A 15,941-nucleotide genomic window follows, 5' to 3' on the forward strand; every position below is an offset into this window, starting at 1 on the left:
TAACTATGAACATGTATTTCTTCTCAAATTTGGCAATCACTCTGACATGTGGAACTATTACTTCGGGCACATGTTCTTGATGCACATGAAAAGTGTGGAAAAAGAAAGTGTGGATCAGATTCAGATGGAAAACACACAAGTGTTGGAAACAGAGATCACCAGGCAGAAGCAAATTCTCATGCCCTCTTGTTGTCTGGGCATTCACAAATGGCCTAGGAGGAAAACATTCCTCGGGTTTATTTTTGGAAACATAAGCATCTGCTAATACTTTCCCATTTTGATGTCTGCAACTTCTAGTATGGAAGCTGAACAGAAGCAGCTGAGCCCTATCATATAGGCACTATAAGGACCGAGATTTCACCCTGAATGTGCCTGCTCTTATATTACTTTGGGAACTAAACACAGACCTGGTCAATAATTGGATAGAAAGCAAGATAAAAATAAAAGGATCTCTAGGTAGAGCTAGGAAAGAATATCATCTGAAACCCTGAGAGCCACTGGAGCAAATCAGAGCTGGATCAATTAATGGTCAGACTCAATATAAAACATCATCTTCTTTTTCTATACATAGGAAGATCCTTATATTGACTTCTATTTGTCTAACACCTGTGTTGAAAAGCTTTGATCAATATTGTAGCAGTTTATAATGCATTTTGAGCTGCTGGATTCCAAAAGCACAATAAAAAATGCCATGCCACACACAGTTCTTTTGTTACAAATACCAATACTAACTTCATTCGGTCATATCTTATAACAGGGGTTCTTGAACTTTTAAAGCTGAGGGCTGTTTCACGGTCCCCAAGACTGTTGGGGGCAGAACTATAGTTTAAAAAAACATGACCAAATTCCTATGCACACTGCACATATCTTATTTGTAGTGGAAGAACAATACAATATTTAAAATAACAAGCTATTTAACCAACAGAAGCTTACCAGTATTTCAGTGGGAAGTGTGAGCCTGCTTTTGGCTGATTAGATAGTCAAGTTAATTAGGTTCGTTGTTGTTATGTGCCTTCAAGTTGTTTCAGGCCATAGTTTGGGGACCCCTGTCTTGTAACATAGCAAAAATGTGAAAAATGCAAGGGATGGAGCAAATCTGAGGTCATTTTTGGATTTAGAATACCAAAGTCTTATAAACCACATAATTTTAAAAAAGTTTTTATGACCGTCAAATTTTGTAGGCCTGTGAAATTTGCCATCATTGGTCATGTTTATCTGGATACCTTGAGGAATTATCTCACACTCCACTCACAGACACGTATTGGGGTCTTGGGAAATTCACCCGGTTTCATAAGGCTAGTGTTCCCAAACCTGTGTCAAATACTCCTAACTTCTTCTGCTAAGCCATTTCTTACTCATAAATTACTCATTGCTCTTTGCGAGCTCATGTGTTATGACTCATATATGTAGAAATAGCACCTCCTTTCCTGATCTGATTGCACCAAAAATAGTTTAATAATGGAGTTCACCAACCTGATGCCCTCCAGACATTTTGAGCCTCTAATTTCTGTCAGTTCCTGACAGCATAGTCCATAGTCAACAGTGCTAGTAATTGTCATCCAAGGCAACTGGAGATAATTTGTAAAGTTGGCAAATGGCTTGTTTTCCGTTGCTTCAACAGAGGCCTTTTCAGAAAATAAGTTATCCACATATCCCAGCAGTTGTTGCTAGAGCTCCACTTTTATTACAGCAAACATGCTTTCTTCTGTCAAAGGACAATTGTTGCAGGGAGATATTAGAATAATAAAACAAATTAAGAGAAGTCTCCCATGCCAATAATCCAAATCCATATTCCTCACAAAGATTGTTTCCAATTTACAGTAGTCTCGATTATCCAACCTTCGCTCATCCAGCGTTCTGTATTATCCAACGCAGTCTGCCTCCCGCCCGGATCCACAGCTGTTTCAATACATTGTGATGTTTTGATGCTAAATTTGTATATACAATATTTACTACATAACATTACCTTGTATTGAACTGCTTTTTCTGTCGATTTGTTGTAAAACATGATGTTTTGGTGCTTAATGTGTAAAATCATAATGTAATTTGACGTTTAACAGGCTTGTCCTTAATCCCTCCTAATTATCCAACATTTTCGCCTATCCAACGTTCTGCCAGCCTGTTTATGTTGGATAAGCGAAACTCTACTGTATTTTGGATATGTGAAAATACTCTGGAATAGATAGATGCCTAATGCTAGAATTGCCTAATATGAGGCCCACTGCACCACTCTTCTATGCTTGTCCTGCTTCCTAAGGAGTTTCAGGGTACAATATTGCCATGAAGGCAGATGTCCTTCTACACAAGTCTAAATTGCCCAAATCCAATGCATTTGGACTATTTGACTCACAAAGCAACCTTATCTGTTTTCCTGTCAGGAACATGCACATGGTCACATACCTCCCTAGAAACCTTTATGCACTGTTTCTTCTATTGTATCTACATAGCACCTTTTACATAGATTTCGTGATTTTCAAACCACATCCTGTATGCATGCCTTCTAGTCACCTGTCGATTTATGATGACCTCTGAATAAGATTTTCTTAGGCAAGGAATACTCAAGAGGTGGTTTTGCCAGTTTCTTCCTCTGGAGTGTCACCTATGGCATCTGTTATTAACTGGTGGTCTCTAAATCTAAATACTAACAAGGGATGGTTCTGCTTAGTTTTCAAGATCAGACAGGATGAGGCGCCTTCAGGGTATACATTCGGTTTCCTTTTGCTATCTCGGATTCTTCATTCTACAGACTTCCTCCAAGTTCCTACTGTTTACAAGGGTTGTTGATTTTGAAACACCGGTGGATCTTAATGTGTGCATGTATGGCATCAGCTTTTCTAATTTACCCATTTCCTTATTCTTTGTCATCTTTTCCTTGGCCTCTGCATTCTATGCTTCCCACATACATGTCTTCCTCTTCAGTTAAAAGCACAAAGCTCCATCCAAGTTTCTCGTATCTCTTACTCTATTCAAGACAATTTTCTATGCCTTAACACCTGCTCCAGTCTCTTCTGCACTTGGTTATTTTAATGGTTTTTTTAAATTCCTTTTCTTCACAAAAGTTACAATTGTAAACACATCTTGCTGACAACTTCCATTCTTTATTCAAATGCTGGTAAAGATTGTGTATCTCGACCAGCTTGGTCCATGATTATGTGTGTTCAAGAGTTGCTGGAAAAAGTGTCAGCCAGTTTGGCATCCTGAATTTGGAAACGTTACCTTTTCAGACATGTCCCAGAATCCTTTGACTAACATGGTCATCTGTCTGGTACAAGGAAGTCTAATAAGCTCCGGTTGTGAAATTGCTGACATCCATGAATGGAGATTCTGACAGAGGACCCCCACGCCCCTTTCACATGCCAATGCCATCACACAGTGGGACCCAGTTGGTTGGGAACCACTGCCAGACCACAAATAAAAGAGGAGGCATGGCTGGTAGGCACAACTCCCATCTCTCATCAATGCCCAGAGGCCATATAGAAGAAGACCCCTATTGTGGCCAAGGAAATAGAGCCCTTATTATGAAGAGCTCTTGAAAAATGTTTATTATTGCAGACTTTCATCGATTAATGCCTACCTTGTCAGATATATTCAGCATAATCCTATTTGCAATAAGGGAACAAAGGTCAATAAGGCCAAGAGATGCAAGTCTGTGGCCAACAGAAAGTTGTGAATGCAGGAGACTCAACATTGTCCTTCCCCTTGCCAAATGTTGAGTTCAGAGCTTCTTCCAAGTTTCTAAGGCCCCTTCCACACAGCCGACTAAAATCCCACATTATCTGCTTTGAACTAGGTTATATGGCAGTGTGGATTCAAGGTAACCCAGTTCAAAGCAGATATTGTGGGATTTTCTGCCTTGATATTCTGGGATATAGGGCTGTGTAGAAGGGCCCCTAGAGAATCAAGTGGAGACAAGGAATTTTCTTCCAGACAACCTAAAGAAGTGTAAGCCTACTACACTGTCGATTTATCTTAATCTTTTCCCTTTACTGCTGTATGTTTGTAGTAGGAATGCTAAGTTACAATGCCATGAAAGACCAAACAGACCAAATTCAGAAAACTGTGTGTGCATCTCTTAAGAAATGTTTTCTTATCTAGAATAAATAAATGAAAAATTCTCAGTCTAGCTAAGTGTTAACACCCAACTTAGTAATATGAAGGAAGACAGAGGTGGGTACTAAGAGAGCAATGAATAGATTATCTCATATTCAAGGGTTCTTGAACATTTGGCAGAAAAGGCAAGTCACACCATGCTTTTGCTACACTAACAGAGGTGTTTGCCATTTTGACAATATGTTTACATTTTCTCTACCCTAGCATAACATATTCTAATAAGCAGGAACTAAATGTGCTCCAATACTGATTCACATGCCGAATTGAAAGAAAAGGTTTCCCTTGACATTATGTCTAGTCATGTCCGACTCTGGGGGTTGGTGCTCATCTCCATTTCTAAGCCGAAGAGTTATCTGTAGAGGCCTCCTAGGTCATGTGGCCAGCATGATTGCATGGAGCACCCTTATCTTCCCGCACAAGCGGTACCTATTGATCTACTGACATTTGCATGTTTTTGAACTGCTGAGTTGGCAGAAGCTGGGGCTAACAGCGGGAGCTCCCTCCGCTCCCTGGATTTGAACCACCAAACCTTCAGTCAGCTAGTTCAGCAGCTCAGCGGTTTAACCCACTGCGCCACCAGGTGAGCCATAAATTGAAAGAACTCATCTGTAAAAACTAAATAAGATTCAGCTTGACCTGACACAGATCTTATGGAAAGTTAGGCGACTATACTAATGATTCTTGTATAAACCCTTTTGGTACGAAAGGATAAGTAGCAAGATAGGATTTGTTTTGAACCATTTACATTTTTTTCTTTTTGCAAGGAAAACCAGTTTCACTGTCAAATTCTTGAAAAAACACTTGGGATTTATTGATTTAAACTGCAAACAGTCGTTACAAAAGATTCTTTTAAATAAACTCACACAAAGGAAAAGAGAGGGGGGGAAAGCAATGTAGTGAACAGTAATGGGAAAATTACATTCAATGTGTTCTTTGTGCCAGAACTGTTTACCTTAAAAAAAGCGGAAACACTCCATTCTTGGAATACAGAAATGCAAAGACAAACTGCATTTGGAATGTCTTTAAGATAGGCACTTGAAACCCAAGGGCAGACTTTGTTTTTCCTTTAAATACTTAGGAAAAAAGGAAGCAAGCAGCCTTCCTTTTTATTGTCTCAAAGCACAGCTTGTGCACATACATTCTAGAGGCCGTGAAATCTTCACCCAACTGAAGTCAGTGACAAAACCTCCATTGACATCAGTGTGGCCAGAAATCTGTCCCATCTGGGAAAGGCCTTGTTTTGGGCAAAGAGAGGCAAAGAAGCACATTAAACTCAATTTGCAGTCTGACACAAAAAAGGGGGAACGATCTAAAATAAATAATCCAAACACAGCTGTTGCATTTTTTAAATTAATTTTTCATTTTTTTAAAATAAAATAACAAAAAAAGTGTAAAGTTACAAAAAATGTCATTGTAGTATAATATATTAAACTGTGGGGGAGGGGGAAAGAAAAAGACTTCACAATCTTAAGATTAATATGGAAGATCATAATTTAAACATAAAAGAATATATTCTATGAATTCATCATCCAGATAAATATGAACAAAATTAACAAAAAAAGCATAGGTTTCAGCAATAAATACGTTTTGATAAGTTAAATAAGCTTTATATTGTTGTGCAGTGACAAGCAAAAAATTTTGCTTTCCAATTTCTGAAAAGTTATACAAAATTAAAAACCCAGGGAAAACAATAAACATAAAAAAAGCTTGGCGTGAGTGCTCTATGGATAGGTCTATTGTACTCTAGAGCAAAACCATTAAAGCTATGACTACTGGAACTTTGTTTACACAGAACTTGCTTGTGTGGAATGAACACCGTTCGACACCCCCCCTCCCCAAATTTCATTTTGAAGATGTCACCTGTACACACGGGGGAACTCGTAGCACCAAAAACAAGTCTCTCATTCATTGTCCATCTGGCTATTCTCTCCAGTCACCAAGCCCCACGCATGTCTTAACAGTTACTGTCCATTCTCAGCTGTTCTTCTGGCTGACCTGAGCAGATTCAGGCAAGATTAGTCTTTATTTAGAAGGTTCAAAGGGTTGGATGTTAACAGGGGTCCACGTGCCATAGGTCTACAGAGCACTGGCCAAAGGGAAAAGGAAGAGGAGGGTCCTGTCTTATGGCCAGTGATAGGAGCTGCTGGTTCCGGATATTCCCTGCACATCTGGAAATGCAGAACTGTGGAGGCTGCTGGTGCCCTCTGCAGCTGGAGAGGTAATAAAGTCACAGTGAACAAGTTAAAAGGCACTAGGTTTGTAAACGATTATCACTTTTTGTTGTTGTTGCAATTTGGCACTTATGGTTTTTTTCAGCCAGTGGGTGGACTTTAGGCAGGTGGACCATCTTTTGTGTTAACATCTAACCCAGAGATGTTAAGGACATTCAGGAGGGAGGGGCTGGGGGAGGGGGGCATCAGGGAGGAGAGAAAGAAAAAAAAGAGAGATTACAAGCTTAACATTGTAAATAGAGTTGGGGGAAAGAGGTCAAGAAGCAACACCAGGTTACTCGTCAGAGATGGAGAGTCTGCTAAAGATGGGAAGACGCCTTGAGGTGTCCAGGATGGGCGAATCCGAGCCGCTGTGGCTGCTGCTAGAGCTGCTCAGATAGCCCTCCTGGTCAGAGAGGGAGTCTGGAGGGCTTGGGGGCGAGTCAAACATATTGGGGGACTCAGACATGGGCCGAAGGAGAAAAGTGGTGGGCGAGCCTCCACCTGACACTGGCACTCCCATGCTGGGAGCGAAGAGATTGGTCAGCTCCTGGCTGGAGAAGGTGAAAGGGTTGCTGGCACAGTCAGGCAGAGTGGGAGAGCCCAGAAGGTCGTCGGCACTCAGGATGGGCGGAGGGGTAATGGACGTGGGGCTGTCCAGCAGCCCATTGGCAGCAACAGCACTTGGGAAGCCAGCAAAGCTGAAGCTGTGTTGGAGGCGGGGCCTTTCATTGATGGCGACCTCTCGGCCCCCCGCCACGGCCCGGCGCTCCTCGGCATTGTGGATGAAGTGGCAGCGAGGCCCATAAGGGCAGAAGCCGATGGTGTGGAAAGTGCGGCAGAGCTCCGTCTTGTACTTGGGGTGGCGGGTCAAGCTTCGCAGCTCGTGGATGCCGTGGGCAAACTGGCACTTGTCTCCGTACTTGCACGCCCCGTTCTCCTCAAAGGGACGGCACAGCTCTGTCTTGTAGCGGCTGGAGTTGACTTGACCGGCAGGTTGCTTTTGCTGGAGGAGGCGCTCGCCCCCTTCGGAGAAGGAGCGGTCTCGGAAGCGATGATTCTCCCTGGGGCCCAGCACCGGGCCTGGCTCCCCCTTGAGGCTGCTCAGGAGGTGGGTCTGGTGGAACTTGGAATTCGGCAAGGTGACAGAATGCCTCCTGGGGAAACCCCCGCCAGCCGGGGTTCCCACCGCCTTCCTGTCCAAGAGACACCCTCCCACAGCCGAGGGGTTGTAGTTCAACATCTTGCTGCTCTGCAAGGAGGAAGAAGCAAGAAAGCAGTCAGCAACCCCAATTTTCTCAAGCAACTTTGGGCTTTCTAGGTGCAACCCAAACAGATCTCCTGCACAGCCAACTCATCTGAAATCACTAGCAGAACCCGGTAGCACAATGAGTTAAACCCTTGTGCCAGCAGGACTGCTGACCAACAGGTCAGCAGTTTTAATCCAAGGAGAGTGGGTTGAGCTCCCTCTGTCAGCTCCAGCTTGACATGAGAGAAGCCTATCATAAGGATGGTAAAACATCAAACATCCGGGCGCCCCCTGGGCGATGTCCTTGCAGACGGACAATTCTCTCACACCATAAGTGACTTGCAATTTCTCAAGTTGCTCCTGACACAACAAAGTGGTTCAAATAATACTAATGGTTCAAATAATACTAATATAAGCAGATAATAATACTAATATAAAGGAAAATTAAAACTTTTTTGCCTACTGCCAAAGCGATGCTACTACATAGTAGAATTAATTCAGTTTGACACCACATTAACTGCTATGGAATCATAGGAGCTGTAGTTTCAGGGGGTCTTGAGCCTTTTCTGACAAAGACTACTGGTGCTTAACCAAACTACAAATCTCTTGATCTGATAGTCTTGAGCCACGGCAGTTAAAGTGATGTCCCTTGATCCAATGGCATTGAATCATGGCAGTGAGAATGGTGTCAAACTGGATCAATATAGATCAGTGGTTCTCAACTTGTAGGTCCCCGGGTGTTTTGGCCTACAACTCCCAGAAATCCCAGCCTAACAGTTTACCAGCTGTTAGGGTTTCTGGGAGTTGAAGGCCAAAACATCCGGGGACCTACAGGTTGAGAACCACTGCATTAGACCAAGCCCTGATCCATGCCACAGACCTGTCAAGGCAAAGGGCAAAAACCCAAACACTGGTCTAAATATCTGCTGTGGAGCAGCCATGCTGCAAAATGCATGCTCCCAAGTAGCACAGCAAACGCCGCTCCTGCAGACAGCCTTTGCCTTAGGTTCATTTTTTCTCTCCAAGTAAGTGTATGGTATTAAGCAATACATGTTGTATCTCTGCCCAAGGCGAGGGCCTAACGCACTATAACAGCCACTCCTGAAACCCTACAGCGGTATTCCCAAAGCAGGCTCCTTTCCCAGGCTGTAATTTATGCTGCCAGGCTTAACGGAATCCCTTGCAAAACCACTCAATCCAAACCCTACCGCTTCTCAATCCCCCAAGACTGAAGTAACCAATAATTTGGAAACAGAAAGGTGACAATTTCTAGTTGTTATCATCTTTGTTATGCATACAGATCAGGCATGGGCAAACTTGGGCCCTCCTTCCAGGTGTTTTGGACTTCAACTCCCATCATTCCTAACAGCCTCAGGCCCTTTCCTTTCCCCCCTCAGCCACTTAAGCGGCTGAGGGGGAAAAGGAAGGGGCCTGAGGCTGTTAGGAATGATGGGAGTTGAAGTCCAAAATATCTGGAAGGAGGGCCCAAGTTTGCCCATGCCTGATATAGATTCAATAGACCTCTTTCTAGAACACAACATTGTGCTTAAGAGGGAGGGGATGTACTGAAGCTGAAAGGTAGGAAACATATTAGTTAGTTACTAATCTAAATTAATCCCATCCCTCTTGCTCCACCTCCTGCACAGGAATTGCATTTCATGCGATCCATGGTGGCTTCATCCATAACCACAAGAGGATTCCTTTGCAACTAGAGAAAAGTCTGTGAGATAAACTTTAGACTAGGCACAGGCCAACTTCGGCCCTCCGGGTTTTGGACTCCAACTCCCACAATTCCTAACAGCCTACTGCTGTTAGGAATTGTGGGAGTTGGAGTCCAAAACACTCGGAGGGCCGAAGTTCACCTGTGCCTGCTTTAGACTAACTTTAAAAGGGGCGGTATAAAAATATAGTAAACCTTAGACCAGGCACAGGCCAACTTCGGCCTTCCTAACAGCCTACCAGCTAAGAAGGGCAGTATACAACTATAGTAAATAAATTAAAAAGTGAAGATTTGGGAGTGGAAATGCAACACATAAAGCTTAGCATATGACATATTTACTCCACACCCCCTCTTTCCCAAAACTAGTGAGTCCACTTTTAATAAGTTTGGAGTTAAAGCAGTTCCTCTGGGAGCCTGAGAAAAATAAATCTTGAAAATTGTGTTCTTAAAGAGACAGGAGCCTTCAATGAATCACATTCTTGCTAGGGAATGAATCCACTTTAAATCTCGTTTCTGCCTCCTGCAGGGTTCTGGGGTTTGTAGTTGAGTGAGGCTGTGAAAGGCTCCTCCCTAAACTACAAAGCCCAGAATTCTGCAGGAGGCAGAAACTGGATTTAAAGTGGATTTCTTTAAAGTGTGATGAGGTCCCTTCTTGGCCTTCCTGCTACTTGTTGCTCAAACTCTCCACAGAGCATGCCACGAATGGAAGGGAAACGCACACAGAGCGAGTTTGGCTAAACAAAGATAAGCTCACGAGAGAGAGAAAAAACACCCTAAGCAACGCGAGTGGGAAGCGCGATAAGGCAGGCAAAGTGCGGAAAAGGCAAGCTGTAAGGAGTTGCAAACTGCGAAATCAGCAGCAAGAGAGAGGGAGGGGCGGGGTGAGTGACTACAAACCCTATTTTGCACCAAAACCCTCGCAGACACCTCCCCCTCGCTGACACTCGTGAGCGCGCATCCCCACGCACATGGACGGACACGCGATTGCCCCTCTTGGAAGAAGGCAGCCAAGCAACTCCCGAGGAGCAACACGCCACACTTGCGACAAATGGAGGGAACAGCCATCTTTCCCCGCGCCAAGCAAGGCCCAAGCCATAAACTTTGCCTAACTAAACACATGCCTGAAAAGAGTGGCAAGGAAGCAGTAGGGGCTTCATCACACTAGAGAATGACTCCACTTTAAATCCGGTTTCTGCCTCCTCCACAAGTCTGGGGTTTGTTGTTTAGTGTGGCTGTGAAAGCCTCCTCCCTAAACAACAAACCCTACAATTCTGCAGGAGGCAGAAAGCGGATTTAAAGTGGATTCATTCTCTAGTGGGATGAGCTCTTAGGTTTTGCTCTCCCCCAAACACAGAGAAGTTGTTTTGCATTTACAAGGGAGAGGAGGTGGAGGAAGTTTTTAAAAAGTTTAAAATCTAGAGTAAAGACCGACACCGACTAAGAAAAGGGGGGGGGGGGGTGTGCGATCCAACACTGGCTTTGCCATTCTTGCAAAAATGGAAGGGGGGAACTGAATCACATTTCCAGATTTCAACACAGGAGGCTCAGATACACTTTTGGCCTTGAGAAAAACTTGTTTCAAAGGTTAGTCAGGCAGGCTGTATTCAGAAAGGCCAAATCCCAGCAAGTCACTTCAAAACACACAAAGTTGGGAAAAGTATCCCACAGTCAAAGGAAAGAAGAACCAAAGGCAAAAGAAGGGAGGCTCTGCCCTTCTTCCTCCATCCACGCTTCACCAGGAGCAGAGAAAAGGGGGTGTGGAGGGAAGGAAGGAAGGAAGGAAAACACCCCAGAACTGCTTTAAACTAAATGTTAAAGTTTTGGAACAGCCACCAAGCTTCTCCATTACTTTAAACTAAACGTTAGGAGGGAGAGAGGGAGGGAAAGCACCCCCAAACTGCTTTAAACCAAACGTTAAACCCATGGCACAGCCACCGATCGTCTCCATTGCTTTAAACTAAACTTTAGGAGGGATAGAAGGAAGGAAAGCACCCCAAAATTGCTTTAAACTAAATGTGAAACCTTTGGCGCAGCCAGGAAGCTTCTCCATTGCTTTAAACTAAACTCAGGGAGGGAGGGAACACCCCCAAACTGCTTTAAACGAAATGTTACACTTTTGGCACAACCTTCTCCACTGCTTTAAAATTAAACTTTAGGAGGGAGAGAGGGAGGTAGAACACCCCCAAACTGCTTTAAAACTAAATGTGAAACTTTTGGCATAGCCACCAACCTTCTCCATTACCTTAAACTAAACCTTAGGAGGGAGGGAGAGGGAAAACACCCCCAAACTACTTTAAACTAAATGCTAAACCTTTCAAACAGCCACGAACTTTCTCCATTGGTTTAAACTAAACTTTAGTAGGGAAGGAAGGAAAACACCCCCAAACTGCTTTAAACTAAATGTGAACCTTTTGGCACAGCCACCAACTTTCTCCGTTGTTTTAAACTAAACTATAGGAGGGAGAGAGGGAAAGAAAACACTCTCAAACTGCTTTAAACTAAAGGTTCAACCCATGGCACAGCCACCAACCTTCTCCATTGCTTGAAACTAAACTTTAGGAGGGAGAGGGGGGAAGAAAGCACTCCAAAACTTATTTAAACTAAATGTTGAACATTTGGCACAGCAACTATTTATTTATTTATTTATTTATTTATTTATTTATTGCATTTATTAACTAACCTTCTCCATTGCTTTAAACTAAACGTTAGGAGGGCGAGAGGAAGGCAATAAACCCCAAAACTGCTTTAAACTAAATGTTACACTTTTGGCACAACCACCAACCTTCTCCATTGCTTTAAACTAAACTTTAGGAGAGAGAGGAGGAAAAACACCCCAAAATTGCTTGAAACTAAACTTTAGGAGGAAGAAAGGGAGGGAAAGAACCCCAACATTGCTTTAAACTAAATGTGAAACTTTTGGCACAGCCACGAACCTTCTCCATTACTTGAAACTAAACTTTAGGAGGGGAGAGGGAGGGAAAGCACCCCAAAAATGCTTTAAACTACACTTTAGGAGGGAGGGAAGGAAAACACCACCGAACTGCTTTAAACTGAACATTAAACCCATGGGACAGTCACCAACCTTCTCCATTGCTTTAAACTATACGTTAGGAGAAAGAGGAGGGGAAAACACCCCAACATTGCTTTAAACTAAATGTGAAACTTTTGGCACAGCCACGAGTCTTCTTCTTCATTGCTTTCAACTAAACTTTAGGAGGGAGAGGGAAGGAAAACACTCCAGAACTGCTTTAAACTAAACGTTAACCTTTGGCACAGCCTCCAACCATCTTCATTGCTTTGGAAAACTCAACGTCGAGCTTTAGGCGCAGGCACCACCAGCCTTTCCCACTCCCCAAGCTCCCCAAGTTGCTTCTTTCCCCAAAGCTGAGGATCCCTTCCAACCCTGAACAAGCGAATCCTCTTCCAATTCCAATGGAGGGGCAAACTCTTGTGTTTTGTGTCAAACTGCAGGACAACTTTAGCTCTGGAAAAAAGTTTCGGAAAGGGGACTTACTTTGCATAAAACTTCACTGAGCTCGAAGATGGTGGGAGACACGATGGCTGTAGACATCTTTCCTTGGCAAGGAGGCGGAGGCGAGAGAGGGGAAGAGGTCTCAACAAGCGAGCCTTGGGGATCTCTCTCTCTTGCTCAGTCTGGTCGGGCACAGCCTCCAGCTTCCCTGGGATGGACTCCTTCTTCTTCTTCTCCTTCCTCTCCTCCCCCCTCCAGCTCCTCCGATCCGCCTTTCTCTCTCCTTCCAGAACAACTTTCTGTAAACTCAATTTATAAGTTTCAGAGCTGACACCCCCCTCCAAAAAGGGGTGGGGCTCCGGCTTGATTTAAATGAAGGAGGAGAAAGAGGGAAGCAGAGGAGGGTGGCTTGACGTTGGGGCTGAATCAGCCATGCGGTCACAAAAGCAATCTAGCCTTCCAAGGAGGAGGGGCGAGAGAAGTTTTCAGGAGGGAGGGGAGAGCAAAACTTTCAAGGAGTGCTTGGGCAGGCAAGGCGGGAGGGGAAGGAGGGCTTTTGTCAGGACTTGAATGCAACATGTGACGCTATTCGCTTGGCCTGCTCTGGGCCTCGCTCCCTTCTCTTGCCTCCTCCCTTCGGGGCTCAAAGGCGGGATCCTGCCTTGCTTGGCCCCGCCAGAAGCCAAAGTAAAGTTACGACCTCTTACAACCCCCCCCCCCCCACTTGATTAGGCCACCAAACTTTTTGGAACTCCCCAAAAGCGCCTCTCCTTTGGGGCACATCAAAGAAAGAGAACACCGGTTTCCATTTCCTCTAATACTGGCCTCTTCCCTTGCTTCTCTTTCCCTCCACGATGGGCAGAATCACAACAAAAGGAGGAAGCTTTGCACCACGTTAGCTTGGCCTGGGAGTAAGCCCAGCTGGAGCCATAGGTATACTCCGGAGTAAGAACAAAACAAAAAGCAGGGAAAGCAAACAACCTCCATTACTTGGAAACTTGAGTTCTGAGTTGCTGAGGGTTTTCTGGGACTGAGTTCGGTTTGAAATCCTTGAAAGAATCATAAAAGTTGGAAGAGACCTCATGGGCCATCCAGTCCAACCCCCTGCCAAGAAGCAAAATATTACATTCAAACCACCCCCGACAGATGGGTATCCAGCCTCTGCTTAAAAGCTTCCAAAGAAGGAGCCTCCACCACACTCCAAGGCAGAGAGTTTCACTGCTGAACTGCTTTCACAGCAGGAAGTTCTTCCTAAGGTTCAGGTGGAATCTCCTTTCTTGTAGTTTGAAGCCACTGTTCAATGTACTAGTCTCCAGGGAAGGAGAAAACAAGTTTGCTCCCTCCTTCCTAGGACTTCCTCTCACATATTTATACATGGCTATCATGTCTCCTCTCAGCCTTCTCGTCTTCCCCAGCTCTTTAAGCCACTCCTCATAGGGCTTGTTCTCCAGACCCTTGATCAGAAAAGCCAAGTTGTGACGTTATGAAGTCCTGTTTGCTGACGATTTGAAAACATAATAAAGGTAAAGGTTTCCCCTTGACATTAAGCCCAGTTGTGTCCGACTCTGGGGATTGGTGCTCATCTCCATTTCTAAGCCGAAGAGCCGGCGTTGTCCGCAGACACCTCCAAGGTCATGTGGTCGTCATGACTGCATGGAGCGCCGTTACCTTGAAAACATGGAGTTAGGGAAACGATGCGTTGGCTTCTTGTGAGTTTTCTGGCTGACTGGCTATATGCTCCAGAAGCATTCTCTCCTGACATTTTGCCCACATCTATGGCAGGCATCCTCAGAGGTCGTGTGATGCTTTTATACCATTGTATTGTCGAAAGCTTTCACGGCCGGAATCACTGGGTGGTTGTGTGCTTTCCGGGCTGTATGGCCATATGCTCCAGAAGCATTCTCTCCTGACATTTCACCCACATCTATAGCAGGCATCCTCAGAAGTTGGAAACTAGGAAATGGGGTTTATATATCTGTGGAATGTCAAAAACAAGGGAATTCCAGTCAAGAAACAATCTGGGTTAGCTAACAAAGGATTCCCCCGGGCAGTAACCAACCAGGCTTTGAAACTGCAAGGCCATTAAATGCTAACCAAGGTGGCCAATTGAAACAGCCATACCTACCTCAAGCAGACAAGAGTTCTTTCACCTGCCCAGGACATTCCACATATCTATAAATCCCATTTTCCTAGTTTCCATGAGACCTCACAACCTCTGAAGATGCCTGCCATAGATGTGGGCGAAACATCAGGAGAGAATGCTTCTGGAACGTGGTCATACAGCCTGGAAACCTCACAGCAACCCATGAAAACATAAGAGTTAGGAAAACAAGGGTTTTATCTAATTCTTAGGCAAAATTATATATATATATATATATATATATACACACACACACACACACACACACATACATACACACATACATACACACACACATATATATACACACACACACATATTTACATATAGAAAAATATACTTTGGGATTCATTCCAACACTTGGGCATGCTTTTTTTTGTAACTTCCAAAAGTTTTCTGTGTGTTGACTTTGAAACATGTGCGTTTGGCCAACCTTTCTTGAAACACACACACACAAATATCGAACACTGTTTCCCGGTTTCCATTGATGTCATTTTTTTTGGCGGGATTGGAGTTCCAGGAAGGTCACATGTATTGGAACGTGACTTCCGGCTCAAAAGAAAAAGTCTGCTAACCGAAGTAGCAACGCCCACTTTTCTTCCACTCGCGGATACCGGGGGTGGGGTGGGGGAAAGAGGAACTCTCCCCCCGTAACCGCGAACTGAAAATATGTTCCAAGAACTATTTTTCCTTGGGCAAGCGCGGTTTGTGGCATCCGCGGGGCCCCTGGAACCAAGGCCGCGGATACCGAGGGCCCGAATGGGCCCCCGGTATCCGCGGCCTTGGTTCCAGGGGCTCCGCGGATGCCACAAACCGCGCTTGCCCAAATCCTCAGCCTTTCCAATGTTGCTGCCTTATTCCCGCCATGAAACAATGGAGGAAAGTAGCCCTCCCCCCGTTTCCGCTCCCAGGGAGGAAACGGCTGGAGGCGGAAGGGCTTTTTGCCGCGAAGAAGAGAAAGGAGGGGGCGGAGCTACTTCCGCGTTGACGTCATTAGAACCTCAAGGTCTCCCGCCAATCAGGGTTTCGCCCCTCTCACC

The 15,941-nt window shown here is 44.5% G+C and overlaps 1 protein-coding gene across 1 annotated transcript; it reads right to left on the reverse strand.

Annotated features, from left to right (window-relative positions):
• Positions 1-4,896: 4,896 nt before the first annotated feature.
• Positions 4,897-13,071, reverse strand: ZFP36L1 (ZFP36 ring finger protein like 1). Its single transcript, XM_060762160.2, has 2 exons — positions 12,804-13,071; positions 4,897-7,572 (listed from the first exon to the last, which is right to left on the reverse strand). The coding sequence occupies exons 1-2, from the start codon at positions 12,858-12,860 to the stop codon at positions 6,616-6,618; spliced, it is 1,014 nt and encodes a 337-aa protein (XP_060618143.1). The 5' UTR covers positions 12,861-13,071; the 3' UTR covers positions 4,897-6,615.
• Positions 13,072-15,941: the final 2,870 nt, after the last annotated feature.

The sequence above is a fragment of the Anolis sagrei genome, chromosome 1 (genome assembly GCF_037176765.1).
Source record: "Anolis sagrei isolate rAnoSag1 chromosome 1, rAnoSag1.mat, whole genome shotgun sequence".
In the NCBI taxonomy this organism is placed as follows: domain Eukaryota; kingdom Metazoa; phylum Chordata; class Lepidosauria; order Squamata; family Dactyloidae; genus Anolis; species Anolis sagrei.

Coding starts and splice junctions, on each gene's coding strand:
- ZFP36L1 (XM_060762160.2), bottom strand. CDS start 12,860: ATGTCTACAGCCATCGTGTCTCCCACCATCTTCGAGCTCAGTGAAGTT. Junction 7,573..12,803: donor TCAGTGAAGTTTTATGCAAA/GTAAGTCCCCTT, acceptor TCCTCCTTGCAG/AGCAGCAAGATGTTGAACTA.